This window comes from Leptonychotes weddellii, chromosome 3 (genome assembly GCF_054177405.1).
Source record: "Leptonychotes weddellii isolate Sample4059 chromosome 3, ASM5417740v2, whole genome shotgun sequence".
NCBI classification, from domain to species: domain Eukaryota; kingdom Metazoa; phylum Chordata; class Mammalia; order Carnivora; family Phocidae; genus Leptonychotes; species Leptonychotes weddellii.
In genome coordinates this window covers 126,122,144-126,148,775 of record NC_138371.1, presented here as the reverse complement: position 1 = coordinate 126,148,775, position 26,632 = coordinate 126,122,144, and the positions used below count along the sequence as shown (strand labels likewise).

The 26,632-nt window shown below is 47.4% G+C and overlaps 1 protein-coding gene across 3 annotated transcripts; it reads right to left on the bottom strand.

Annotated features, from left to right (window-relative positions):
- On the bottom strand, positions 1-20,930 carry SERP2 (stress associated endoplasmic reticulum protein family member 2). 3 transcript variants are annotated; one of them, XM_031025148.2, is made up of 4 exons: positions 20,481-20,930; positions 20,141-20,258; positions 15,436-15,508; positions 469-1,509 (listed from the first exon to the last, which is right to left on the bottom strand). In XM_031025148.2, the coding sequence occupies exons 2-4, from the start codon at positions 20,222-20,224 to the stop codon at positions 1,406-1,408; spliced, it is 261 nt and encodes an 86-aa protein (XP_030881008.1). In that variant the 5' UTR covers positions 20,225-20,258; positions 20,481-20,930; the 3' UTR covers positions 469-1,405. The 3 variants fall into 3 exon arrangements, with proteins under 3 accessions (XP_030881010.1, XP_030881008.1, XP_030881009.1); XM_031025150.2 differs by lacking the exons at positions 469-1,509; positions 20,481-20,930 and adding an exon at positions 1-443 and having other exon boundaries at positions 20,141-20,361; XM_031025149.2 differs by lacking the exon at positions 20,481-20,930 and having other exon boundaries at positions 20,141-20,377.
- Positions 20,931-26,632: the final 5,702 nt, after the last annotated feature.

Sequence of the window (26,632 nt, the reverse complement as noted above, 5' to 3'; positions counted from 1 at the left end):
TAAGGTTGAACAAAGACATTTATTTGTAAAACCAATTCCCAATGGAGGAGAGGCTGAATCCATGGAAAGTAAACTGGTGATCGATCATTCGGAGGGCCACATGCATACATCAGTGAAACCAAGGGCAAAACCAGACAGCCCGCTGCTGCAGACACCTGGGAGCTACCAATCCCGCCAACAGAAAAGCAAAATGTCCTTTCCGCTCCAGAACACGGATGTACCAAGATGTCCTGTGAGAAGGCAATTTGGTCTGACATCCACGATGAAGTGATCAGAGAACAATTGAGGGAGCCTTTTTTTCTATTCTGTGTGGCTTGTTTGCTTCCCACAGATACCCGGCTAAAAGCTTAAGTGGTCCTCCGCCCTCCAGAAGGAGGGGCAGTGTCAAAGCCCCGGGCCTCCTCACATGCCCATCCTTATGCTCTGAATGATCTGAAAGATAGCTGAAAGAGGAAAACAAGACAGACAGCTCAGGTACCAGGCAGCACGCAGCTGGAAACCCCAGCCCACAGCGAGCCCCCGCTCCTGCTGACCCCCGGGCCCTGGAGGTGGGAGCATACAGCTGATGAGATAGTTCCTAACAAGGAGTTAAGTTAACAAAAGGTTAGTGAACTTCTTTAAAAAAAGGCAGCCTGGCTCTGTCTGCCGATAGATGATGGATGCCTCGGGGATTTATGGATGACTCCTGCTAATTCCATCAGGAGTGAAGGCTAGAATTCCCTCAGGCGCTTGGAGAGCTTTGCCCCCACCCCTTCCGCCGAAGTGTTCACTGGCTGCTGGGGAGAGGGGGACAGGGCTTTCTATACGGGCACTGCACTCATTTCACAGGTCAGTGAGGCTGCCTTTTCCAAACGGCAGTGACCTGGAAAACCAGCAGCCCCTGAGCTGGGAACGCGGGCCAGGTGCTTGGAGCAGATGTGCCAAGCGCCGGGCCCCTGACTGCGGGGAGCCCTGGGTGCCAGATCTCCGGGCTGCCTGCGCACAGGTTCTGCAAGGCAGCGAGCTCCCATCCCCAGCGACGCTGATTTTATCCCGCTGGGGGGCGGGGGGGGGGAGCATCTAAACCCACAGAGAATTCCCGGCACCCTGGCTTGTTTTGCTAAGAGCTGGTTCAACAGCTCCCCGGCCTGGTGCTAGGTATCGCGGTCAAATGCATCCCAGGAAAGTCAGGCCCCAGCTTCTATTTTACACCCTCTCCAGAGGGCAATGTCGGTCAGTCTTGATGAGGACGACGGGAATGAGGGACACGGCAGCTACTGTGTGTGGTAGGATTTTGTTTCTGAGGCGAGGCTGGTTATCCTTGCCCTGAATCATGTCTAAACACAGAATAAACAGGAATGCAGCTGAGAGGCCACAGGAAAACAGGCTCTCCAGAACCCTCAGGAAACAAGTCGTTGGCATTTCATCATCTAACGTTGGTGAGCACGCACTGTGCACCAGGTACAGCGCTTCGGGTGTACAAAGACCAGTAAGTACCACGCAGGGCCTTGGGCAATCTTTCTTGGACAGCTAGATTTGAAGGAGAGATAAAGCATGAATGCATTTTTTTCTTAAAAAAAAAAAAAAACCAAACCCAAAACCCTGCACACCTCATCACTACTCTCCTAAATTGAATGTACTCCAAACATGACATCATATTAATTTTTTGTAAATGTTCAGTGTGACCCTAATGAAAAACAGTCATTGACTGGACTCTGCTGTAATATGGCCATGGAGTCTATGCGAGGCGTTCCACTGGGCTGTGTGCTGGGCTCTCGTTTCTGCTTCCGTTTTGTTTCATTACGATGATTTCGGCTCGCCTCTCTGGGGTCACTACACCAGCCTTCGGTGGGCCCTCTTCCATTAGGATGTTGCCGCAGACCCGGCGGGACACAGAGGCTGTTAGAGTTACATGGAAAATTAAAGCGAGCCCATTCCGTGCGAAGATCAGAGGGGCTCTTCTCCAGATACAGTGAAGGGGTGAATTCAACAACTCGTGATATTTAAATCTGGTCGTGCTCAGAGGTCTCCTTGGCTGCTTCTGGGTTTGGGGATGGGTCTTGACGGGAGAAGTTGCTGCATGGGTGAGAAAGCACCTTACAGAAATGGATAAGCTCATGGAAATGGCGGGCAGGTCTGGCCTCCCCTCCCAAGGCTGACAGGGAATAAAAATTAAATAAACATTCCGTCTTCCAGCTCAACAGGAGTGCTGGGAGGCAGCTGGATATTCAACAACGTTAGGGAAAAACTATTTACATCCACCATGCCTCATGTTCTTGGGATCGGGGAAACATCTCTAATCTTGACAAACAAGTTTGCAGAGGAATGTTAGGGTCAGATGGAAACAGGTCTTCACTGAATAGCCGTGTGACCGGACGGATAATTTAACCTTTTCGAGACTGTTGCCTCTTGGGTAAAATAAGGACCACGGTGCTTGCGGTGCTCTTACAGGGATTAAATGATCCGACACAGACGAAGGCTCTGGGCACGTTGAAGACTCGGTGCACGGGAGCTATTGCTGATTATTACCATTCCTACAGTAATGACTGCTTCTTCTCCACGCATGAGCAGGAAGACTGGAGCTCAAGTACCCAGTGCCACAGGCCGTTCTCTAGAGGTGTGCACTTTGGGAAATTCCCAAATAGTTCTGAGACCTGATTTCTCTCTTTGTACGCCCGTAGATAATATGAATCTCAAAGGATTGCAAGGGATAAATACCATGACATAAGCAAAAAATCTGTCCATCATAAAATACTCAAAAATGTTATTTCTCCCTTAATTTTATCCTTAGACAAGAAAAGTAGGTCAACAAATAGGAAACAGTCTGTGCCTTATTAAGTCCATCATGCCCCATTCAGTTCACTCATGACTTCAAAAGGGCTAGGTAATGATAAAACCACTCAATTCTGTTTAAGGACCTGCTGCAAATTTCCCTAAAGAATCTCAGACAAAATTTTCTTGTTTCAGAGTTGCAACACTTGTATTAAAACAACTTACCAGTTACTGAATCTGCTTTAAGAACTAACTAAAGATCACTCCTGACCCTATAGAATCTGTGAATTAACATGTGAGAATCTGATGGTCCTTCTCATGGTTACAGGTGACTCTTTAAAACTGGACCCGCTTGGAGAAATGACTTTGGATAAAGTTTATTTTAAGCTCGCCATTTGCCTCCACTTTTAAGATAATGGAGAGATGGTTGTGTTTATTATTCCTTTTTCAGTTGTATTAATGTCTTTAAGAAGCCTTCAACATTCTATACCAATTACAGTAATTGTACTTCTGCGTGGCCCCCAGTAATGACCCGCAGAGCAACCCCGGCCTTCCAAATGCTGACTTCGCGAGGCAGAGAACAGGAAGGGAGCCAACAGTGTGTTCAAAGTGGGAAAGGAAGTGGGGAGTCTGGACCCTGACAAGTTAATAACTTAACAGTGGGTGAACAAAGCTGAGAAAACAGCTGAGCAGGCTGTAGCAAAGGGGCTGTGGGTAAGCCAGACAGCAGGGAGGAGAGATGCCAAGAAAAGGAGGGACGGCAGGCATTCCAGGGCAGGGCATCTGGCCTTGGGCAGGTCACTGAGATTCAGAAAAATCCAGGCTAGAGAAGGAGCTACAGAATCCCGGAGCCTTTGCCCTCTGCAACCTGTTTAGCTTCCTGATCTTCGGTAGCCTCCAATGGCCACATCTCTCTTTTTATTTAACCACCCCCTTGCAATGAAATCCTTAGGCTTTCGCATGCAAGAACCATTCACATCCAAACAAACCGGAATGATCCTCCTGACTCCACATCTGCCGACAACAGGTGCCCTCTCTTCCACTCAACCACCTTTTCTAGAAAGCTGTCTATACTCACTCCCTTTCCTTACCTTCAATCCCCACCTCAGCCCATTTCAGTCTAGCTTCTGCTCTCTTCAGTCTACTGAAATAGCTCTTGTTAAAGCCACAAAGCTCCCTCCACGTCACTGAATCCAATGGGCCTTTTCTAGCTGCCTCTATGTCTTACTTCCCTACTCGCCACTGTTGAGCACTCCTTCCTTCAGCCCTCTCCTCCCTGGGCCTCGTGACACTATATTCTCCTGGCTTCTAGTTTCTTTCCTTCTCTTTGGCTCTTCACACTACATGGGTTTTGCAGGGGTCATTCTAACTCCACCTGACCGGTAAACAAGAATAATGATGTTCCTCTGGCTTTCTTCTATTCATTACATTCTTTCTCCCTGGGCGACCTCACCCTGGCCCACAATTTTAGTTGGCACTTAGCTTTTGATGACTCACCTATTTGTACTGCCAGCCCTGACTTCTCCTCAGAGCTCCAGACCCACACCTTCCACCATCTAATTGAGATCTACACATAGGTGGCTCAAAGACACTTCAACCACAACAGGACCTTCTCATGATTTCTTCCCACCACCAAACTTGGCATCATTATCCTCCACCTTGCATGTAAACCCCAAAAGCCAGAGTCCTCCTTGACACCTCCAACTGATCACCAAAGACCTGTGGACTTTACCAAAGTACCTTGTGATTATGCACGTTTCTCTCCATGCCTCCGGAAGCTACCCTAGTGCAAGTTACTGCCATCTTTCCCCAGACCCTTGCGATGCCCTCCAACTGGTCTACTCTTGCTCCTCTTCAATCCTTGCTCCATCCTGTAGCTAGAATTATTCTTTAAATGAAAACAAATAAGATTGTGTCATCCCTGTGTTTAAAGCACATCAAAAGCTTCCTATTGCCCAATCCTTGATGGCGCCTCCATGACCTGCATATCCTCGCTCTATCAACCTGTCCAGACGCATCTTGTATTACTCTTCTTTCTTGGGGTAATCCCTTGTGTTTTCAAAAGCCCTCTGCTCTTACTATAGGGCTTTTGCATATGCCATTCTTTCTGTCTGAAAGACTTCTCCTACCCTGCCCTATTGCCTGGTTTTCCCTTCTAATCCAAAAGTTATTTTTGCAGGGAAGCCTTCTTTGGCCATCTGAAGCAAGAATTCTCACACCTGCGTGTGTACAACAGTCTCCCGAGGACGTGTGAAAATAGAGGCTGGACCCCACCTCCGGAGTTTCTAATCTAGTGGGTCCAGAGTGGGAAATGAGATTGTGTATTTCTAACCAGGTCACAGGTGATGCTGAGGGCTGCTGGTCCAGGGACCACACCTGGAGAACCACTTACCCAGAGGATACCAGCCTTTTGCATTTTAGGCTTCCACAGCCTTACATGCCTCTCCTTCAAACACTGTCATGGCTGAAATGTCACATGTTTCAGCATGACTACTTGATGAACTCATCTTGCTTCCCCACTAGGCTATAAGCTCCAGGAAAGCAGGGACCTTGGATGATTTTTTTTTTTTAAGATTTATTTATTTATTTGAGAGAGAGAGAGAGAATGCGGCAGTGGGGGGGAATAGTTACGGAGGGGATAGAATATCTAAGCAGACTCCCACTGAGTGTGGAGTTCGATGTGGGGCTCAATCCCAGGACCCTGAGATCATGACCTGAGCCAAAACCAAGAGTTGGATGCTTAACCGACAGCCACCCAGGCACCCTAAGACCCTGGATGATTTTGCTCCCGACTGTACCTCTGGGCCTAGCTCAGCTCTGGGCACATAATAGTTCCTCAGTAAATATTTATTGGAGGAACAAAAGGTGAATACTTGCAAAGAGCATGGAGGAAACACACATATTAAAAACCTCAAACAATTATTTTGTGAATCAAGAGTCAACATCAAATGACTACTTTTACATTCCAATGTTGCAAGAGCTCAGTCTTTGGAGGGGAGGCAAAGTCATGAAAGACCATAAACTCCTTAAGTCCTGGGACTGTGTCATTCCAACCCTCTCTTACCCTGGGGACTGACCTATCCCAGCTAACTGGGGGTGCCAGAAGGACACGGGGATGACAGGAAGGGATCCCCCAGGAAACTGTCAGACAGCTAGACAATAGGAGGCTGCCAGACAGCTGACTGCCAGACAACAGGAAGCTTCAGAAGGCCACTTTTATTGAAAATAAGATTGATGATAAGCGAGATCAAGAGAGTTACTGAGAAGAGGAGACAGGCCAGAGGAATATCGTTTAGGAAGATAAGACAACTCTAGAAATGACATAATTTTGATTATTTTTCATTTAAAAAAATGAAAAAAAAAAGCTGGTAAGAAAAAAAGGACAGGTTCTGTGAGAGACAAGCAGAAATGTCAAGAAATAAGACATTGCAAAGGTGAGCCATTAAGCTCTCAGGAGGAGTCAGCACAAAGAAAGTCAAAGGCAATACTATTCCCAGTAGCATTTCCCGGTTTCTTCTCCAGAGATGGAGAAGAGGGAAGAGAGAGAGGTGCCTAGGATACGTGAGGGCAGAAAGGCACTGTGGAAAGAAGGGATAGTATTAGCTAAGAATGGGATGCAAAATGGCAGACAGCAGCAATGCTCTTCTGAGCGGCAGACCATACACAAACCCAAATGCTCCATGGGGCACAGGGCAGAGGGCAGCACAGAACGCGGGAGGTCGCAGGTCACCTCATGGGAGCCAATGGCAGATGAGACATCTTTTTCAGAGTGTCCACCTCAGGTCCTGAGGCAGGAGTTCCCGAGCAGAGGAATGTCCTCAGTCCTTCCTCAGTGGTGAAACGGAAGGGCTCCTGCAGGCCTGCTCAGTCTCTCAAACCTCCTGCTGGCCAGCCTCGGGGGGGAGGGGGGTGACAACCACTTCAGGTGTCACAATTCTGAGATCGTCCTGGAGGTCTCCGGGAAAGGCCAGTGTTTATTGGTCGACCCGCAGACTTGGTGAATTCCAATCTGTCCTGGAGTAAGGTCCCGAAAAGGGTAAGGTGATCGGGTGCCCGGTGGCCCAGTCAGCAAGCAGCCCGTGGCTGGGCCAAGGTTTTATCCATCCGGGAGCAGACCCGGGATGGTTATGCGTCTGGAACCTCTGGCAGGGAAAGTAGGAGATGCTTTAACAGGAGTTGCTTTCAATATGCAGTCATACGCTGAAGGCCTAGGGTTGGTAGAAAACTTCTGCTTGGGAGCACTTTGGGGGGAAGTGGTGAGAGAGAAGGAAGGCAGGGTAATAGAAAGCGGATGGGTGTAGAGTTCAGGTTTGGGTAACAGCTTTCTCACTCTTTAGCTGTGGGATGCTGGCTGCTTTCCTTCATTAGCCTTAGTTTCATGATCTGGACAAATGAGCACCATAGCTTTTTTTGTAGGGATTATGTGACTAGAAAAAAAAGGTACATGTCAGGCCTAGTGTTGTCATAAGTACTCAGGAAATGGTAGCGAAAACAGTTGTATGAACAGGTCCTCCTCACCCCCATCCCCTAGGTTATAAAGGATTCTTTCTAGAAATAGAGAAGAGGCTCGAGCTGCCCCAGCAGAGGTGACATCACCGACCTCTGGGTGACAAACCTGTCCCCTACCTGTCCAGTGGGAGCTGGTTCTGCCACAGCTCCCTCAGGACCTCAGAGCTATCTATCCCCATACGAGATTTCTTACCATAACCCAAGAAAGTCACTAGAAAGATCCAAATGTTCTCTTTCTTTCTCTGTCAGCATTCAGAATCTTGGTCAGAACCTTGCGTGGGAGGCTGAGAGGTGGGGAGATAGTGTGACTAAGGGTCATCAACATAATGACAGTAACAACAAGCTCCTAAGGTCCTAGGAGTTAGAGACCATTCCCACGTCTTTTAAGAATGGGAGAACCAAGGCTTAGAATGGGCGGAGGTTGGACAAGGCCACAGGGCTAGTAGGTGGCAGAGCCAGGTTTCAAACCCAGGGAGCCTGGCCCCGGAGCCGGCACACGCGTGACTTGGCCTTCCCCTCCTCCACACCATTCTTAACAAAAGCCGCCGGTCCTGGGGAGGGTAGGGGTGTTGGCCCTTCCAGAAATGGAGAGGCCTTATGTAAAGGGAGACAGTTGGACCACCTGAAACATGAGGCTGGGGGACCGACAGGCTTTCAGGCCCCTCAGGTTCAAGCACTTCTTCGTATCTGTTCTGAGTAGGCTGTCCTGAAAAATGGCCCTGTCTGCGGCAGGCTCTCACCGCCCCCTCTCCTGCGCCCCTGGCAGGCAGAGTCCCTGGAGGATTCAGGAGAGTGTAGTCTGTTATGTGGCAGACAAAGGGAATGTCTCTGCCCAGAAACAGTGCGGCTACTCACAATTCATGCGCCCGATAGACCTAGCAGGCCCTTTGCTGAGAGGCGTTAGCTCTGTCATGACAGAGGCCGGCTCCGGGCCAGACGCAGTTTCCTGTTTGATGGGCAAAGAGGGTCCAATGTCTAGTCCCTTCCTGGGATGAAAAACTCAAAATATCCAGCAACACAGGAGGTACCCCCTACATACACACACACACAGAGTCACACACACTCACAAATGCACACACACACACTCACAAATGCACACACTGTCACACACACTCACACGCACACAGATCCCACTTCAACCTCAACAGCTGCTCTTTCATTTGTTTTTCTCTAACATTTGAACAGAGTTCAGCTGCTCTTTTTTTTTTTTTTAAAAGGCTAAAAACCACTAGTCTAGATGTTTTCTTCTTCAGATACACTTAATTTTTTCTGATTATAAAGGTATATCTGGGAAATAGAGAAAAGTCCGAAGGAAATAACAGTCATTGGTTAATCCTATTACCCGAGAGGTTTCCCGCTGATGGGGGATGTAAGCTCATCAGCTTCGAAAATACCCAGGCTTCCATAGCCATTAAACTTCTCATAATCTCTAATTAGGAAATGAATATCAAGCTTGGCCAGAGCGAGAGGAATAAAATTGAAATTAGGAATATGTGAGGGAGAAATAGTGTGAGGGAGGGACTAGGGCAGGGCTGGTATGGAAGAGTTTCCCTCTGGGAATCAAGGGATCATGGGAATGAGAGGACGCCCCCACGCACCCAGTGGAAATCTCAGTGAGGGCTGAGGATGGGGACGGGGACGGCCATGCTGACTGTGGCTGTCAAGGTGGAGGTTCACACCAGGGCTCGGAAAAGGTGCATAATGCCTCAGGATCACAAGATACGTGTAGATGCTGACTCACCAAGCAAACTGTCTGGACAGCCAGCATGTTCAGGAAAAGACCTAATTTCATCGAAGCCGGGAGGCCTTCCTGTCAAAGAGGAAAGCTGAAAATGTCGAAGGCGGTTGTCCTGTCAACACCGTGGCCCTAACGCCAGAAAAAGGCCCTTCCAGGGGTGGCGAAGATGCGCATGGGGCCCTGCTGCCGACACCAGGCTTACGGCGGACAGGACTGGTCGACTGCAGCACACGTTCGTTCCCCGGAGCTGGGCTGTGGCCTCTGAATCCTTCGCAACAAAAGCTCTTAAAGTTGCTGAGGACAAAGGGGAGAAGAAAACCCCGGAGGCGAGGGCTCAGGGCTGCAAGCAGGGGTGACTAGCTTCCTTAATGGTCTGGGGCAGCGTCAGGACCGCAAGTGTCTTGCAGAGATAGCAGTTGGCCTATCTGGACAACAGCATCTCTGCTGCCCCAGACACACATTCTGGGTCACGCTTGTCTCTGAGTCTTCAGATAACAACAAGCCCTCCTCAGAAGCTGTCACACAGTTCCCAAGGGGGCAGGTTTGCCACCAGGGACCGGGACAGCCAGGACGAGCTGCTTATCTGGAAGGAGGCCCCCCCCGCCTGCAGAAGTGGAAGGTCATGTTTTTATAAACCGGGGAGAGGAAAACACAGCAAAGTCTCTAAGCAGGGGAGTTGCTTGAATCCTCTGGGCTTCAGTGTGCATCCGGGGTCCTTGGAAATCAAGGAAAGACAAATGCGACCCATTAAAAAGGCCCAAGCGAAACAAAGTCCCAGGCCAAGACTTGAACAAGAAAAGTTTCTGGCCCGTTTGGAATAATCATCTGAGGAGACTCAAAACAGGTAGTTGGCTTTCTGAGAAACAGGGTTTTTGATTTCTGACAGAATGTACATAATATGAATAACAATAGAGCTAGTTACCAAATTAAACAAAACAAAGAACAGTATGGCCCTGAGATGTCCTATCTACTGTGTCTCAAAAGAACACACTGCTCCTGAAACTTTTGTATCTCACAAAGAAAACTTTTATAGCAAAACAGTGGTGCATTCAGGTTGCGTTAAGGAAATGCAACTTACATTTTATTTCTGATATTCAGCTTAAAGTACAAACCCCTATTCATCGATTTCCGCATGTGGGTGCTTCCCTTTTCCTGTGTGGGGAGGTCTGAAAGATTTTGATGCTTTATCATGGGAACAGAGTCTCAGGCACCCGAGTGTTATCACTTAAATTGCTGACACTCATCCTTGGAGTGGAGAGGCAGGGCCTACTGCTTTCTGAAAGATCAAGACCAACTCGAGTGGCTGAGCCTGGAAGGAGGAAAGGCAAATGGAAACCAAGCCCTACCACCCACGCACCAACCAACCCCCCTCCCCCGCCGCCCCCGGAAGCTGCAGGATTCAAGCTTGCTGTGGGTGGAGGGGCTACTATTATCCCTCTCTGATCAATAAGGAAATCGATACAGAGAGTAAATCATGTGTCCAAGGTTGTCCAGCTGATAGCGAATCTAGGCTTTGAACCTACATCTGGCACATTCCAGAACTATCCCCCCTCTCCGAGGCCTCTTAACCTCTTATCCTCTTACTGCCAATTGGTCAGTTTTCAAAGAAGTGTCTTGCCCAAGAGCCCTTTTGCAATCATGGAAAGTGGAAATCTACTTAGTCTGAAGAGAGGTGTATTTAAAGAGCCTCTTCCAACTGCAGCTCAACGGGACAATGTATTCGAGTTTACAACCGTGTGCCTGGGCTCAGGGCAGCCCCAGGAGGTCTGGCGCTCTTATCTGATTTCCTGGTGAGGGGGCGAGCGGGGTGCGTGTTTGTGCCAGGGGTCTCTGGGCGCCTGTGCTCTCTGTCCCCTCCCGGCTCTCCTGATTCCTCTCCCTTCCTTTTCCTTATCTTGCTCTTATCAGCGCCGCAGGCATGACAAGCATGTGTGGAGAATGAGGAAGGCCGCAGCAAAGAAGCCGAGAAGCAAGGGGTCAGGACTCTGCTGTGACACATCGCTCCCCATAGTTAAGGGGTCTGGTAACCTCCTGGAGGTTTGGGAACTCGTTTTTCCACATAAAATGGAGTAAGGGTGGCCAATAAGAGAGCATATACTTAAACGCCAACATTTTCCCAGTCTTTCCTTTCCCACAAGCTAGCTGAGAAAACAGATAACATGTGCATTCCTGATTACTCGCCTGACCTGAATATTTATTTATCCTAGGTACACCCACACTACTTCTAAAAAGAGCACTTTGCCCAACCAATCATTATTAGAAAAGTGGGTTAACAGAGTGAGGTAATGAGAGCGAGTCTTTCAAGAGAATCAGATCAATGATCAACACCTTCATTAATCTTCGAAGATTCCATAAGTTTCCTGTATAAAAATATACAAACTATGAACCACCAGCCACGTGGACTGAGAGAGAACAGTGACCAGGAGCTTCAATCATTCCATCACCGAGAAGTCTCATGACATGAAGCAGAGGACCTGACTGGCTGGACTTGGGGGAAATGGCCCCCTTTTACACGCAGAGAACACACGGGCCCTGCAACCCACAGAAGGAGAAACTCCAGAGGGACAGGAGGCTCTGCAAGATGAACGGAATCGTGACTCATCCCAGGGAGGTGGCAACAGGGACAGATCTAAAGAAGTTATTGTGTTTTTCATGACATGTTTGGATAGAGAAGAACACATACAAAGATAGAAGGAAGGGCATGGTACCAAGGACAAGTTGAGAAGAGTGACACATTTCTGTGAGAACAGTGCCTGGCTTGAGCTGAGGCTTACAAAAAAAAAAGCTAAAGTTAGCAAAAAAAAAAGGTGGTGTAGTGGATTATTCCTAGTTATGATTTAAAAAGAGATGATGCTCATGACTTAGGGTTCATGGTAGCATGTTAATGGAGCACAGAGAAAGTAAGATGACCCAACTCCTGACTAGCCTCTCCGTAAAGGCAACACGGTCTTGACTAGAAAGATTTCAAGCAGGGTCACTAGAAGAGCACGGGACCTGAAGCGGGGGAGTGGGGGGGCTGTGTCCTCTCAGCCGCTTGAACTTCGCATCTCCCGGCCCTGCAGGCTCCCATCCCAGGCCCCTGGACAAACCCACAGAAAGCATAACAGAGCCAATGTATTTAATCCCTGAAAAAACGAAGGGAGGCTGGGAGGGCTCCAAAAGATTGTTGTCAGCAGATGTCCCAATTTACCCAGGGGGAAAAGACACCGTTCCCACTATACAGACCAATAGCCTGGCAAGATTGTAATGAAAATGTAATTTAGAGAAGGTTTTTGAGCCCTTTGAAAAAGATGGGTATTGAGAACGAACACAGGTTTGAGAAAAACAGACCGAATGACTTTATTGACTTAACCGCCCCCCCCCGCCCCCACCATAGGCTACCCAATGGTTCAGGCAGTTAATGTGTATCTTGACATCAAAAAAAAAAAAAAAAGAAAAAGAAAAAAATATATATATATATTGGCTCTGGATCTATTTAGTCCCTGACAACCCCGGCTTGCGGGCTTGCGGGCTTGCGGGCTTGCGGGCTTGCGGGCTGACTGGCCTCATGGATCCCTACGACTGGGCTTTGGCCATTCTTGAGCCTCGCATACCATCTCAAGCTGTTTGTCTTTCGACACTCAGCGCAAATGGCACCTCCTCTGGGAAACTTTCTCCTCTGCCCAGGACGACTTACAAGTCCCCACTCTAGTCTGGTTGTTTGCGTTCTCCCGCACTCACATGTTGGAATCCTAATGTCCAATGTGACGGTGGTAGAAAGCGGGGGCTTTGGGAGGTGATTAGGTCATGAGCGGGGGTGGCCTCATGAATGGGATCCGTGCTCTCATGAAAGAGACCCCACGGAGCTCCCTCCCCCCTCTGCCATGTGAGGATACCACCGGAAGACACAAGGAGAAGTCCGTGACCGGGAAGAGGGCCGCCACCCAACCACACTGGCACCCCAGTCTGACTTCTAGCCTCCAGAGCTGTGAGCAATACATTGTGCTCTTTACAAGCCACCTAGTCTGTGGAATCTTGTTATAACAGCCCGAACAGATGAAGACAATCCCTTATCCGTGCCCACCAAGCACGCGGGGCACTCCACTATCACAGAACCCCCCCCCCCCGGGTGCAACAGACAGCCTTCCTTCCTTATCTGCCTCCCTCAGTGCCTCCGGGCCCCCGAGGGCGTTTGTGTTCCCAAAGCCCAGCACAGTGCCAGGCACACAGGGGACCCCCAACGCCTGGTGATTGTTTGCACGAGTTTTGCTGAGAGGTTCAAGGTCAACCCGAAGGGAGTTGTCTCTGCGTTCCGTAGGCTTCTGCCTGTCTAGACTTTATCAGTGACTTGGAGGAACATTATACTTTCAGAGACTATAAAGCTGGCCAAGAAAGATGATTAGATAAAAGGCTCAAGGTTCAAGATCGAACAATGTACAGGCTGGCCACAAAGCATGAAAATGCAGATTACTTTTTTATATAGATTTGTTTTCCTTGATATTTGTGTGGCATGCTAAAGGCATATCTTGTTTGTTTTGTTTTGGGGTGAAAATCAGAGACAGATCATCTGAGGCAACGCAGAACAGAGGAAGATGCAGGCGCTGATGGAAATGTGGCGTCGACGCACCATATTCCTGGCAATTTTCTACCGTGCTCCGAACCATGCATTGCTAATGAAGGTGATACATTGACCATATCATGTAATGTCACTGACCGTATCGTACATTATAAGATCGGCAAGCCATTTATTATGTCTGTTCTTCTACGTTTCCAGACTTCGTGGCTACTCTGTAGAAAGACAACTGACAACCAACTATACAATTTTAATAGAAATATTCATGAAGTTTTATATTAGGTCTCAAAAAAATCAACTGGCTATCTACATACAGTATGGGGAATGTCTGGCTTTATTCATCCATCCACACATCCATGAATCCGTCCAACCATACTGAGCACTCACTATGTGCTAAATACTTACAAGAATGTACAGATTTAGTGGACAATGAACACTGTCTTCCCTGAGCTTATGTCCCAGTAGTGGAAAATGGATAATAAGTAAGCAAACGAAATAATTTCATATGTTGATGAGGGCCATGAATACAATAAAGCAATGTGTGATGGGGACAAGGGACAACTTGGATTAGGGGGAGGTGTGGAGATGCATCTCTGAAGCTTGCAGGACATTTATGTAAAGAAGAGCCTGGTGGCGCTGGGCTGGTCATTAGCTCGACGTGAGTCTAGGATGTGCTGTGACTGTTGAAAATAAACCGAAGCTCGGGTCATATTAATAGAAGTAGACTGATGGGATCAAGGGCAGTGATGATCCTTCTGCCTCTGTAGCAGTCACACCATTTCTAGACCCACTTCCGCAGCTGCAAATGCTCTATATTTTAAGAGAGTCATGGAGTGCATCCAGAAGAGGGGTCCAGAAACCACATCTTATAAGGCAAGGTTGAGAGAAGTAGGGGAGTTTAGTTTGCAGAGTTTAAACTCATCTTTAAAATATCCGAAGATTCAAGATGTTCAGAAGAGAATGAGCCCATGCTTTGTGGTTTTAGGAGTTCACACCTCAACTATTGAGAAGATAGCACAGTGTAGCTCAAAAGAGGGGAGATGTCTCTAACAGAATTAGAGCTATACAGAAATGGGATAGGCTTTTTGAAGAAGTGAACCCTCCACCCTCAGAAGTAATCTAGTAGAGGCTGGGTAACGTCTGTTAAAGATGAGGGATCCCCATGTTGGGTAAAAGATTAGGAATGGGGTACAGTTTTGTTTCTTTGAGTGAGAGATCTTGGGAATCATGGAAGGCCTGCCTTGTTAGAAGTGACCTCACTTCTCCTCATTTACCACGATTTTCAAGACCCAACCCATGGGGACCAGGAATTCCAAGACTCCCAATAACAGAATTCAACTAGAACAAATGCACGATCCTTTGCTCAAGCCTCCCCTGTGTGTGTGTGTGTGTGTGTGTGTGTTTGCATGTGCGTGTAAGCAAAGCTGTCTGAACTTACCACCCTCTGGTATGAGGTGACTGTTCGTTGAGGCTCAGGTCAAAGGCTCAGCTCTATCTAGGAGCTCTGTGGCATTTCCTCTTAAGGCAGAAAACCTCTCCCTTTCTCTGGAATCTGGATCTAACTCGGGCAGACAGGTGGCTCCCGTTCTAACTGCCCTTTTAGGGCTATGTTTTCACACAAAGGTTTAACTGAATTCTAAAGTGTATTCAGCCAATTTAATTGCTTGGTGTAATCATTTTATGACTATGATTTGATAGTATATCAATTCTGTCTCGTATTTTCTCTGGAGGACCAGAGACCAAATCAAAACCCACTAAGATGAAGGCTTCAGGCAGTGATTACCTTGAATCCCAGACCAATATATTTTTTTGTCTATTTACTTGGGAAGTGTGTTTTGAAGGACAGAGCAGAACACGGGCTGTGAGATCAGTGAAAAACCCATACCTGAGCCACAGACAACAAAAACAAACAGTGCCAACAGCCATGGTCCCACGGGATATTTCTCTTCTTGTGGCCTCTGAAAGGGAACGGGGGAAAGGAAGGTTAGGTTCATTGATTCAGGAAACATTTGTGGGGTAATTACTAGACGCTACTGAAGGCTGGGGATGCCACAGTGAGTGAGACGGATCCAGTCTCCATGCCCAGTGGGCAGACGTTGATGAAGAAATTCAATTGTAAAGGGTCCAGATAGGTGTGAAAAGATTCATCATAAATTTATTTATACTCCTGTAACTCAGTGAACTCGGTGGGCTTAAATATTCTGGGGACAGATGGGGTAAAAATACACAAACCAGTACAGCGATTTGGGAGGCCCAAACGATACTGCTACAAATTGCTTCCACGTGTTGAAGGCACACTCTAAGCCAGGCTCTCTAAGGCACACTCTAAGCCAGTCTACATCGCCTACTTCCACCACTCACAAGGCCGTGCAAGGCACATTCTTATCTCCAATCTGTAATTGGGAAAAGGACACGAAGTCTGTTCACTTGAGCAGGGCTGGGATGTAGGTCTGCCCCATCGGAGAACCTGGGTGTCTTCCATTAATAGAGTCATCTTTAATTGCCTGAATCGGTGGATTCCAAGTAAGGTCACAGAACAGCTATTTTCTCAAAACCTTCGACGGGCCAAAAAGTGTTGGCAAGTTGGTGCCGTGGAAATCCTTGGAATGGCAGAAGCACCAAAGCAACTGTGAGTGGATCTGCAAAGGTAGCAGCCTTTTGTAATAAAGCTCCTGAACCTCAGTGAAGCTTTCTCTTTGGCGAAATCTCTGCGTTCCTTAGGGAGCAGAAGGGCACCATGGTGCCCACACGAACCCAGAGCCCTGCGTACCTCCTGCTCCCCTCAAACCAATAGCACAGACATAATAAGAACAACCATCCACAACCCCTCTAGGTCTATTTGCAGTAGGGCTTGGTCCTTAAGATCAAATCGATCAGTGGGAAAACTATTTTTAGAGAGAGGCATCCAAAAAAGTGGTGAATTTCTCAAATAAAAAGGGAGAAGCTGGAGTGAAAAAAATAAAGAACTCACTAATGTTTCCTCATGTGTGTGAGCCAAAAACAAGCTATCACCAACGTAAATTAGAGAACTCATTTTATTACAGATAAGCAACAATGCTTTGGTTCTCAGCTTGCCTGTTACATGCTGAGAGAGCCTCCTCTCCTCTACCCCAAGTGGGCTCACTGACCACTTATGTATCAGCAGGTATGTTTTCTTGACGGCAGCTATCACAGCTTGTATGTTTATTCTCGTGATAATGTGTGTACTGTCTGTCCCTCCGCCAGACTATGGGCTCACGAGGACAGGCACTGTGTCTCTTTCCTGTTGCAATGCACAACAGTGCCTGGCACGGAACTTAAACACAGTAGGCGCTAAATCAGTGTTCATCGAAGAATGAATAAGCATACGAACTTCATTAAATATGATTTCTTCGGTCAGGTTGAGTAGAGACGGGGTCTAGGAAGGATATTGTCGTTTTTTATAAATACTTCCTAACTGGTGATAGGGTTGTCCCTGCATCTCTCTTACTAGAGAAGTATAGGTTAAAGTGCTAATGGCAGGTAGACTCTGAAGATGAAAACCCCTCAGTGCTCTGTGCTTGACAAGCTTGTATCTAGAGCCGCTCTTGCAGGAGCGAAGCACCTGGAATGGTAGCTGTGCTTGACCAGACAAGGACACAATCAGTCTTACACAACTGCCTAACTTTACCCAGTGCAGTTACTGTGTCGTTCTTTGGCCCTTAACACCAGATCAAGGGTAGATCAAGTAAATAATCGAGATATTAAATAAAGTGACCTGAACACAGTGCGACACTTACCCCTCCCGACCCTCTTTCACTAACGCCCTAACAATCTGTCAGAGTTGACCAGAAGCCAGCTCCGTTGCTGTCATCCCGCTGATGCTACATAAAAAGTTCATTTAGCTCTATCTCCAGCAAAGCCAACAAGTGAATTCAGGAGCCTTGTACATGAATTACTGGTCTAGCGCGGATACCGAATGGAGTCCATTATTTTTCCTTTGCAGAAAAACACAAATTATCAACATGCAGAGTTTGGACTATATAACTCCAGAATCTGTTGGATGACATTTTCCAGTGAATCAATATTATTTGGGGGACTTTCAGAGCTCAAGAACAGTAATATATCCTTTTTCTGAGAGCTTTAAGTTCCTCTTTTTTGGAAGCAGCCCCCAGCACAATCCCATTGGGGCAATGCACCCAAGCCTGAATCTATCGCTGGGAAAGGTAACAAAAGCAGTAGAATTCTGCAAATAACATGGTTCATTTCAAACAGGAGTTTGCTACTTCCCCAGGCTTCGGAATGTCAGGGGCTGGCTTTCCCTGTGATTACATACCAGCAGGGTAACTCTGAACTCTGAAATTTAAATCCCTGTCTGTTCTAGAGAAGTTACTACTGTGTAACCACAAAATGATTATTCTATTTCTTTGTTTCTTTGATTTATCTGCTATCTGGGAGAACAGTATTCACTCCATAGCTATTAGCTAAGGAAATATTGAAGCATCTGCATACAACTGAAGGGGTTTATTTCTGAATGATTATTCTGAATTTTCAGTTAGAATCTGTTCACGTGTCCTCAATTTCATCCTGAACAGGTTATCCCTTGCAAGTTACTTCTTTCAAAGTATAATTGTGTTTGACCTGTAATTAGGAAAATGAGATTTAGGGTTTAAAATATTTCCTTTTGAAAGAAAATTTCATTTTTCTTTTTGGATGCTGGTCCATTTACAATAAAGTTAACCAAAGAGCCCTTCTAACCACCTGAAGATAAACAGAGATTGTGGCTTGGTTTGGAAAACTTTCATTACAAATGTAATAGGGCCGTTTGGACACCCGCATGGGTGCCAGGCACCATTCCATGGTCTATCAGAACCTATTAAAATTCACTCGCATCATAGATTAAACAAATCTGAATGCAGCTCTGAAAGTTGAGTTGAGTTGAAATGGGGGTAAGTACATTTCCTAGATATTTAAACATTTTCCTCCAATTTTTAAATTTTCTTCTTATTTTGAACACAGTAACTTTCCCTTTCCCCCAGGCCTCAAACACCTTCCAATGGCCTTGAAAAGCTGGAGGTCTCAGACATTGAGCTTACCAAGCCTAATGGATACATCGGCTCTGCAAATCAGTTCCCCAGTTGCTACTTTTGCAGGCGGTATTCGTCAACTGAGTTCAGTTAATAACTTTCCTAGTTCTTCAGGTTCTTGGTTCATTAAAAAGAACCACACAGCTAATCTGTATGATATCTAGGACGAAGTGATCTCCTAGGGATATAAAACCCTGAGTGCTTTAACATCAATTAAAATTTGTTTTTCAAGGTCAACTTGGAGAGCACGGTTTGTTTTTTTCTGAGTAAAAACAAATAGGGAAAATAGATCTTTGTGAAAAGTGGTTCTGATTCAATGGTATATTTGCATTTTACTGCAAGGTGATAACTAAATGATCTAACACCCTATGAGAGAATTTCAAGCGTAACTTAAGTCTGGAGCTGTGTATAAAGCTCTGGGTAGAGCTGAGTTTGATCCTAAGGTTTCTCTGCCTTAGTACTGCTCAGTTTTGTAGGAATTCTGCTGTGATGATTGTAGCTCTAGCTTTTTGCTCAGTTACTCAAACCAGCATCATTTCTTTGGCTAAAAGGAATGGCCTCATCAGGTCTGCAAGCTTTTCCAGCCAAACCCCAAGCTTCAGCTGGACTTCGCTTAAGTGTTTAGGATAATAGATTCCAGGTGCTTTGGCTCACAGACTTGGAGACCCAACACTGCCCAACAACTCATCCCAGGCATGCCTCTGAATGTCCAAAATCACTGGTCTGGCATTTTCTCTTGAAGATATTCTGCTTTGCTAAAAGAAACCCCTGTGCATAAGGCCCAGATTTTACTTTAAAATCCAGTTATAAAAGCTTTAATCTGGCCTCCAAAGTTCTGGATCATACCATTAGGATGAGCCAAAACTCACAGGGTGAACAAGAGTAATGTTGCATTTAAACTTCAGCCCAGTGGTGAGAGGCCCCACTAGGGAAGAGGCAAAGGAGAGAAAGGAGGATGAAGGGAAACGGGTCTGAACCTCATTTGGCACTTTGAGCCCTTCCAATTTATACAGACCCATTACAAAGGGGCTGGAGAGAAAGCTTAATCTGTCTGCTGAGGGTGGAGGGCAGGGGTCAAAGCCTGCAAGAAGGTGATGATAAGTGGTCTCCATTTACCTATTCATTCATTCATTCATTCATTCACCAAACGTTCTAGCACCTACTAGGTTCCGGGCCCCGTGTCACGCACTTCCTTTAACTGTTCCTTAAGGATGTGACTTTCCGTTTTTCCCAGAGACAAAGGCCCCATTGTCTCCTGGGGAGGCTCTTCCGAGCCTCGGTGGTAGCCCCAGCAGCCACTCCAGAAGGGCCACCACCACCCTGACCCTCGCCGCCCACGAGAGCACCTCGTGGTGCTCGCCTCCCAGAGCCCGGCTCTCAGCTCCCACTCCGCGGGACCCGGCGGGAGGGGTGGGAGGGGCGGGCTGGGCCCGGGGCAGGGGAGCAGAGAGGCCGGGCCCTGCGCCCGCCCCCCGCCCGGCCGGCCCCGCCCCGCCCCCGCCGGCCCTGCCCCGCTCGGCCCGGTCGGCGCCGCCCCCGCCTTACCAGGGTTTTGGCTACGTTCCCCCTCTGGGTGATGTTTTTGCTGTGCTTCTCGTTGGCCATCCGGATCCGCTGTTTGGCCACCATGGCTTGGGCGCTAGGAAATGCCCTCGATTCCCACCTGCAAGAATCCCCCCGCGTTAGCCCCCCGACAGGGCCGCGCGCGTCCCGCCCGCTGCGGGCGCTGCAGGTGGCAAGGCGCAGCCCCTGAGCCCCGCGCACCCCGCTCCCCTGCCCCCAACGAGCCGGCTCCAGAGAGAGGCCAGAGCCCGGACGGAAGTAATCTTTCATCTCAGGAAACCCTCTCCTACTTCCTCGCCATCCTTCCGGTCCCCCCTGCTACCTAACCAGCGCGGCCCGGAGGCTGGCGCTGCCGCGCGTCCTCCTCGCACCCGGTGGCCGCGCTGTGCGCACTGGGCGGTCGGGATCTAGCGGCCGATCGCAGCGGGGCCCAGGGTTCCGGCGGCCCCCGGCTTTGTGCGCTCATAGGGGCGGGGGCGCCACTGCTCCGGGCCTCCAGGGCCGGGGACCCACCGGGGCCCGGATTGGGGCGGCCGCGCTTTAAGCCAGGGCGGGCGGTCTCCCCTGCACCAATGACCCCTGGCCGAGAGCTGCACTGGAGGCGGCGGCCGGCGGACGTGGGGGGTCCTCAGAAGACAAGCAGAACCAGGGCAAGGCTGGGCCCAAGCTGTTGGGGGACAGTCCAAAGAACCTCCCCTTCAGGTGTCTGGGGAAGGGCCCTGCGCGAGGGAAGCCCATTGCAGGACCTTTCTCAAGTACTGCGGAAAGGGCTGGAACTTCCCGAGGATGGGGATAAGTGGGTGTGAGGATGGAGCTGGGGTAGGTCATCTTGCCTTGGTAGCTGAGGGGGTTTGCTGGAGGACTGCCAGCCACGCATCTGAGTGAAAGGTGGAGAAAGGTCGCAGTCTGCAGCCCAGCCAGATTTGGCAGTCACTACCCTAACTTGGGCGGCTTTGTCTGGCTTTGGCTCCCCACCCGCCTGGGGCAGTTTGAACCTCCTCCAGCCACCCTTGTCCAGAGGGATGTGAACTGGGCGTTTCCTTGCACTAGGGGGTAAAAACTGGAGGGTCTGTGCCTCACAGACCCTGCTGTTAGGGCCCTACAGATTGCTTCTTCAGGGCAGGGGGGAAAGGGGTCCAGTCCCTCACTTTTCCTTTGTGCTGCATGACTTGAAGTGAACTCTTAGAAGCTCAGAAGAGTTGAGAAAAAAAAGGGGAAACATCAGCCTGGAAGATCTGGGGCAGTGGGAAGTGGTGGGGAAGAACTGGGGTATTAGATTTGTTCTGGCTCCTGCACCCCAGTCCTTCCCTTGCAGGCATCTGTAGGGTTGTGTGCGGACAGAATTTCCCAATGTCAGTAGGAATTGAGAGAGTGCTCCTTCTTTCTTTTAAGGGCTCTTTATTAAGCTCATCGTCACCCTCCTCCCAGTATGCTGTCATTCAAGCTCTAATATAGACGGTTTGGGGGTTGCTTTTGGTAACCCAGAAGAAGACAGAATCTACCCAGCATCATTTAGTAAAGTCTGGTTGTTCTGCTCTAAAGGTCACTTAGTTTCCAAACTAGTTTCCACCAACATCACCACGATTATTACAGGACAACAAACCAAGCAGGCCCATTATTATTATTATTTTTTAAGATTTTATTTATTTATTTGACAGAGAGAGCGAGCACAAGCAGGGCGAGCAGTATCAGAGGGAGAGGGAGAAGCAGGCTCCCCGAGGAGCAGGGAGCCCGATGCAGGGCTCATCCCAGGACCCTGGGATCATGACCTGAGCCGAAGGCAGTTGCTCAACCAACTGAGCCACTCAGGTGCCCCCCCCAAGCAGGCCCATTATTAAAAAGACTTGTGTTTTTAGTAATGATGGACTCTTCCGGTGGGGAGAAGAGAGAGGGCCACCCCTGCCTTGGGGACACGTGCTGAGCCTTGCAGAGGTGTGAGGCCCAGAGAGTGCTTCTCCCTGAGTCACCTTTCTCAGGTCTTGCCCGAATGCCTGGGGAGGAGGTAGAAGGTGCGTTCCCTCCTGAGTTGAGTAGAGGCCTGGCTCTGAGGAACAGTAAGGAAAAGATACAGAGATGTTGCCCCTTCAGGCCTGCCAGTGGAAACGTGTTCTTAACAGAGAGAAGTCTGCCTTCCCACAGGCTCAGGTGAGCCCCCTGTTTGGGAAAAAGTTCTTTCTTGACCCCTGATTCCTGCTTGATAGTGGCTGATTTTACTCCTTTTTCTTGTTATGCTTCGCTTTTACATCATTTTAAATTTGTTCGTTTTAGTTATACGGAGCCTGCTTACTCACAGTCGACATGCAAACAGAAATAGGATATACAGTGAAACCTAAAGGCTTTTCTTTGCCTCTCTCACTAATTCCCATGGGTCCTAGGTTACCCTTCCAGTATTTCTTATTCATGCATACACCCGCTAGTATATTTCCTTTGTAAAAACAAACAGAATCATACTATACAAACCATGCTGCCACTTACTCTTCTCTCTTACTTTATTGACAATGTTATCACATTTACTTATAATTCATTTCCGCTTTTTCATACATAGATCTCAGGCCTGTTTATTGTCTCGAGCATCAGCATTATTTGCTAAGAGAGGTTTTCTCTTCCATCTTGGGTTCTGTCCCTTCCTCCACTCAGCCTTCCACCTGACATAAACTAGAAGTTGAACTGGCTCATCCCAGAGGCCTTTCTGCAGGGAAGCTGGGGCCAAGGTCTGAAGCCAAGTCCCTGAGGACTTCCAGAGTAACCACGGGGCTAAGAAGGAGCGAGGCCTGGGGTCATCTTGCTTTTTGGAGGTGGGAGAACCTAGGGGAGGAATGGAAACGTGATCAAGAGTTGAAAGTTCCCTTGGGTTAATTCATGCCAGCAGCAGGAATTTTATAACATACTGGTAGCAAACTTAACCACAACTTCCAAAATTGCCCTGGGTAAAGTAGCAAGAAGCTGCTAAATGATTAAAATCTAATTTTGGCTGGTAATTTTTTCAACCTTTAGAGCAAGAATCTTACCAAGCCCTATCGACATTCATCACGAGTCTGCCCCCATTAGGGTACTGGGTGTGCGACTGTAGACTCTAGGTTTTACCCATCTTTACAAATGTGGATTATCAAAGTGTACAGATGTTACACTATTGAGCTGTCATGTAGTAAATCCCTGTCATTTTCCTGTGGCTGACCAGCAGGCAGAACCCTTTTCTATTTGGGGGATTCCCCCACTGTGTGGGTTAGGACCTTCCTTTCCGCTCTGGGAGCCCAGTGGGAGAAGATATGGCATACCTTGTTTTATTGTGCCTTGCTTTATCATGCATTGCAGATATGATGTTTCTTACAGATTGAAGGTTTGTGGGCACCCTGCATCGAGCAAGTCTACGGGTGCCTTTTTCCCGACAGCATTTGCTTATTTCATGCCTCTGTGTTGCAGTTTGGCAGTTCTTACGATATTCAAACTTCCCCATTATTCTATCTGTTACGGTTATCTGTGATCATTGTGTACAACTCACTGAAAGCTCACATTATGGTTAGCATTTGTTAGCAATAAAATATTTTTAAAGTAAGGTATGTACTTTTTTTAAATTTTATTTATTTATTTATTTATTTATTTTTTTAAAGATTTTATTTATTTATTTGACAGAGAGAGACACAGCGAGAGAGGGAACACAAGCAGGGGGAGTGGGAGAGGGAGAAGCAGACTCCCCGCAGAGCAGGGAGCCCGATGCGGGACTCGATCCAGGGACTCCAGGATCATGATCTGAGCTGAAGGCAGTCGCTTAACCAACTGAGCCGCCCAGGCGCCCATGTACTTTTTTTTTTAGATGTAATGCTGTGGCACACTTAATACACTGCAGTGTCGTGTAAACATGAATTTTATATGCACTGGGAAACAAAAAAAAAGGTCATTTGGCTCGCTTTATTGTGATATTCATTTTTGTAGGGATCCGGTCCGAACTCGGCTGGGCGTATGGCCCAGCTTGGCCAATCATCTGCTCCCTTTGGAACTTCGAATTTTGAACAAGCGGTACAAAAAGAAAGAGCAAGTTGATGTACCCGAGGCAAGCAGGATTCAGTGGTGGCGGGGGGAGGGTGTGTGTGGTAGAGCCCACTTGTTTTGTGGTACCTGAAATTCTTAAAGTCCTCTTCTGCTTCCGTTGGCCAGAGTTTATTTGTGGTGTTTACGCCCAAGAACCCTGACTCATGTACGTGAAAACGGACAAAAAACCCAGAAGGTCTTGCTTGGTCATTTCCCCTTCCAAATCTGGAATGATTGTCGTGTCACTCGAAGCCTTCAGACATTGTTAGCCAGTGGTCTTTTCTCACCAAGGGGAACTGAGTCTAGAGGCCTTGGTGACAAGTGTTGTGGGTGGCCGGTTCTCGAGTATGGATGGGAATGACTCGCAGACACACCTGCTTGAATAAAGCCAGCAAATCACCAACACTTCAATACTTTCAGTGTCTTCTTCATCCAAATCATTTCCGGCACTGCCAGAGAAGAGAAAAATTTGGCGGATCTCAACATCATCTCCTTTCGTACATGTTATATTCTGGTGCAAGTGTTCATGAAGGTGTCTCAACAGTAGGCAGAGAAAACTAAGAAGAGAGCTGACGGCCAACGTTATCTGCTGCATGTGTTGGAATCCACTCCAGGCACTAGATTCTGATTTCCTGGAATCATGCCACATCATCACTGGAAGGAAACGCAGAGAGTCATTTGCTCAGTGTTTACTGAGTGTCTACTGTACGCCAGGCACTATTTCCGACACTGAGAATTCAGTGATTGATACAAGAGCTTCTGCCTTTAGGGAGCTCACAGTTGTGTAGAGGAGACAAAGAAGTAAACATTGGGAGACTGCCCTAATTTCGCAAGTGAGCTAAAGCCTAGGAATTGCCAAGGAAATTGGAGCAGAACTGAAGGCAGAATCGAGGCCTCTTGGCTTCCCATTTTCTCAAGAGAAACATTTACCAGGTAAACTTGAGAGGAAGCCAGGGTGACAGGGCCGAGCTTTGGAGCAGCTTATACGTGCACACACACACACACGAATCACAAAGACACATAAGCATGCACACTAGTGCGCGATAAACTCCATTTCGGACCTCCAAGGCTTGAACTTTGGTCCATAAGTGGTGGCACAAACAGACTTTAACCATTATGATAACTATGTAATTCCTTGACCCCAGAGGTGATCAGATTAAGCCTTAAAATGCAAGTTGTGATTACCCATCTCCACTCTGTAATTGGCTGCACATCTGTTATTAATAGCAGTCAAAGCTTCATATCCCAAGGGGAAAACACATACCCCGCTACAGTACTTTCCCTAATGACTTCCCATGGCAATCCACTCCCCACTGAAGAGATGTGAGCTGCTTGCACATGTTGGAGCTCCCGGGCTGGCTCATGACCATGCCCTTGCCACAGTGCTTTCAGGACAAAGCCACCTTGTTTCAGTTCAGTTGGGTGCATGTTTTTAATGGCTGGAAGAGTTTCCTGGCAGGGAAGAAACTACACGTGTGATAATATCTAACGTTTCCTATGCACTTCCTGAAGAGCCAGACCTTGCCAAATAGTTTCCCTATACTTTCTCACTTCTTACACAACCCTACAAGTCCATGGACCCTGGGAACAGACAAATCCCGGGCCCTCCACTTACTACTTTAGTGATCTGTCTCTTTTCTAATCCAATAGCAATAATGTTTATTAGACACGATTATTTTGAGATGAGATGATACAATCCATGTTAAAAGCACTGGGCCCATGGTCGTCATGCAATAAATGCCAGCTACCACTATATCTCTGTACGCCATTGAGACAACAGTTTATGGAAGTTAAGTAACTTGCCCAAGGAAGGTCAAGATGATGAGCAAATAGTCCCTGCCTTCAGATAATTTGGAGTCTTCTCCGAGGTACTTAAATACTGCTGAACATGGTAACTCTGGACGCACACAAGAAGCCATTGAATTGAGAGGACCTGTGGACAATCTTTCCAGGTAATTTTTTTTTCTTTTTAATTATTTTAAAATCTGAAAAAAAAATTCAAGTATTACGATATCAGAGGCATATAAAGAAGAGTTGGTCTTTTTCATTCCTGACCTAAGTTCAAAGCAAACACTTTGCGTCTTTCTATGTAAATTCAAGCATGTATGCCTAATGCATTTTATATATGCACATATATGTATGCTTATTTATGTATAATATATTTAAGCTCTTTACAAAATCCTTTTAATCCCCCTTTAAAAATCTCAAATAGTACCATTTTATTCAATATGATTTGTACCTTGTTTCTGTTTTTTTTCACTTGATAGTATATCATGGAGGCTGATCTACATCATTATATCTAGATCTCTTACATTCTTTTAAAAGGGTTGCATGGTATTCCACTGTATGGAGATATAATAATTGATTTAACCAACCCTTTACTGATGGATATTTAGATTATGTCCGGGTTTTTGTTTTTGTTTTTTTTTTGCTACTATGAATCAATGA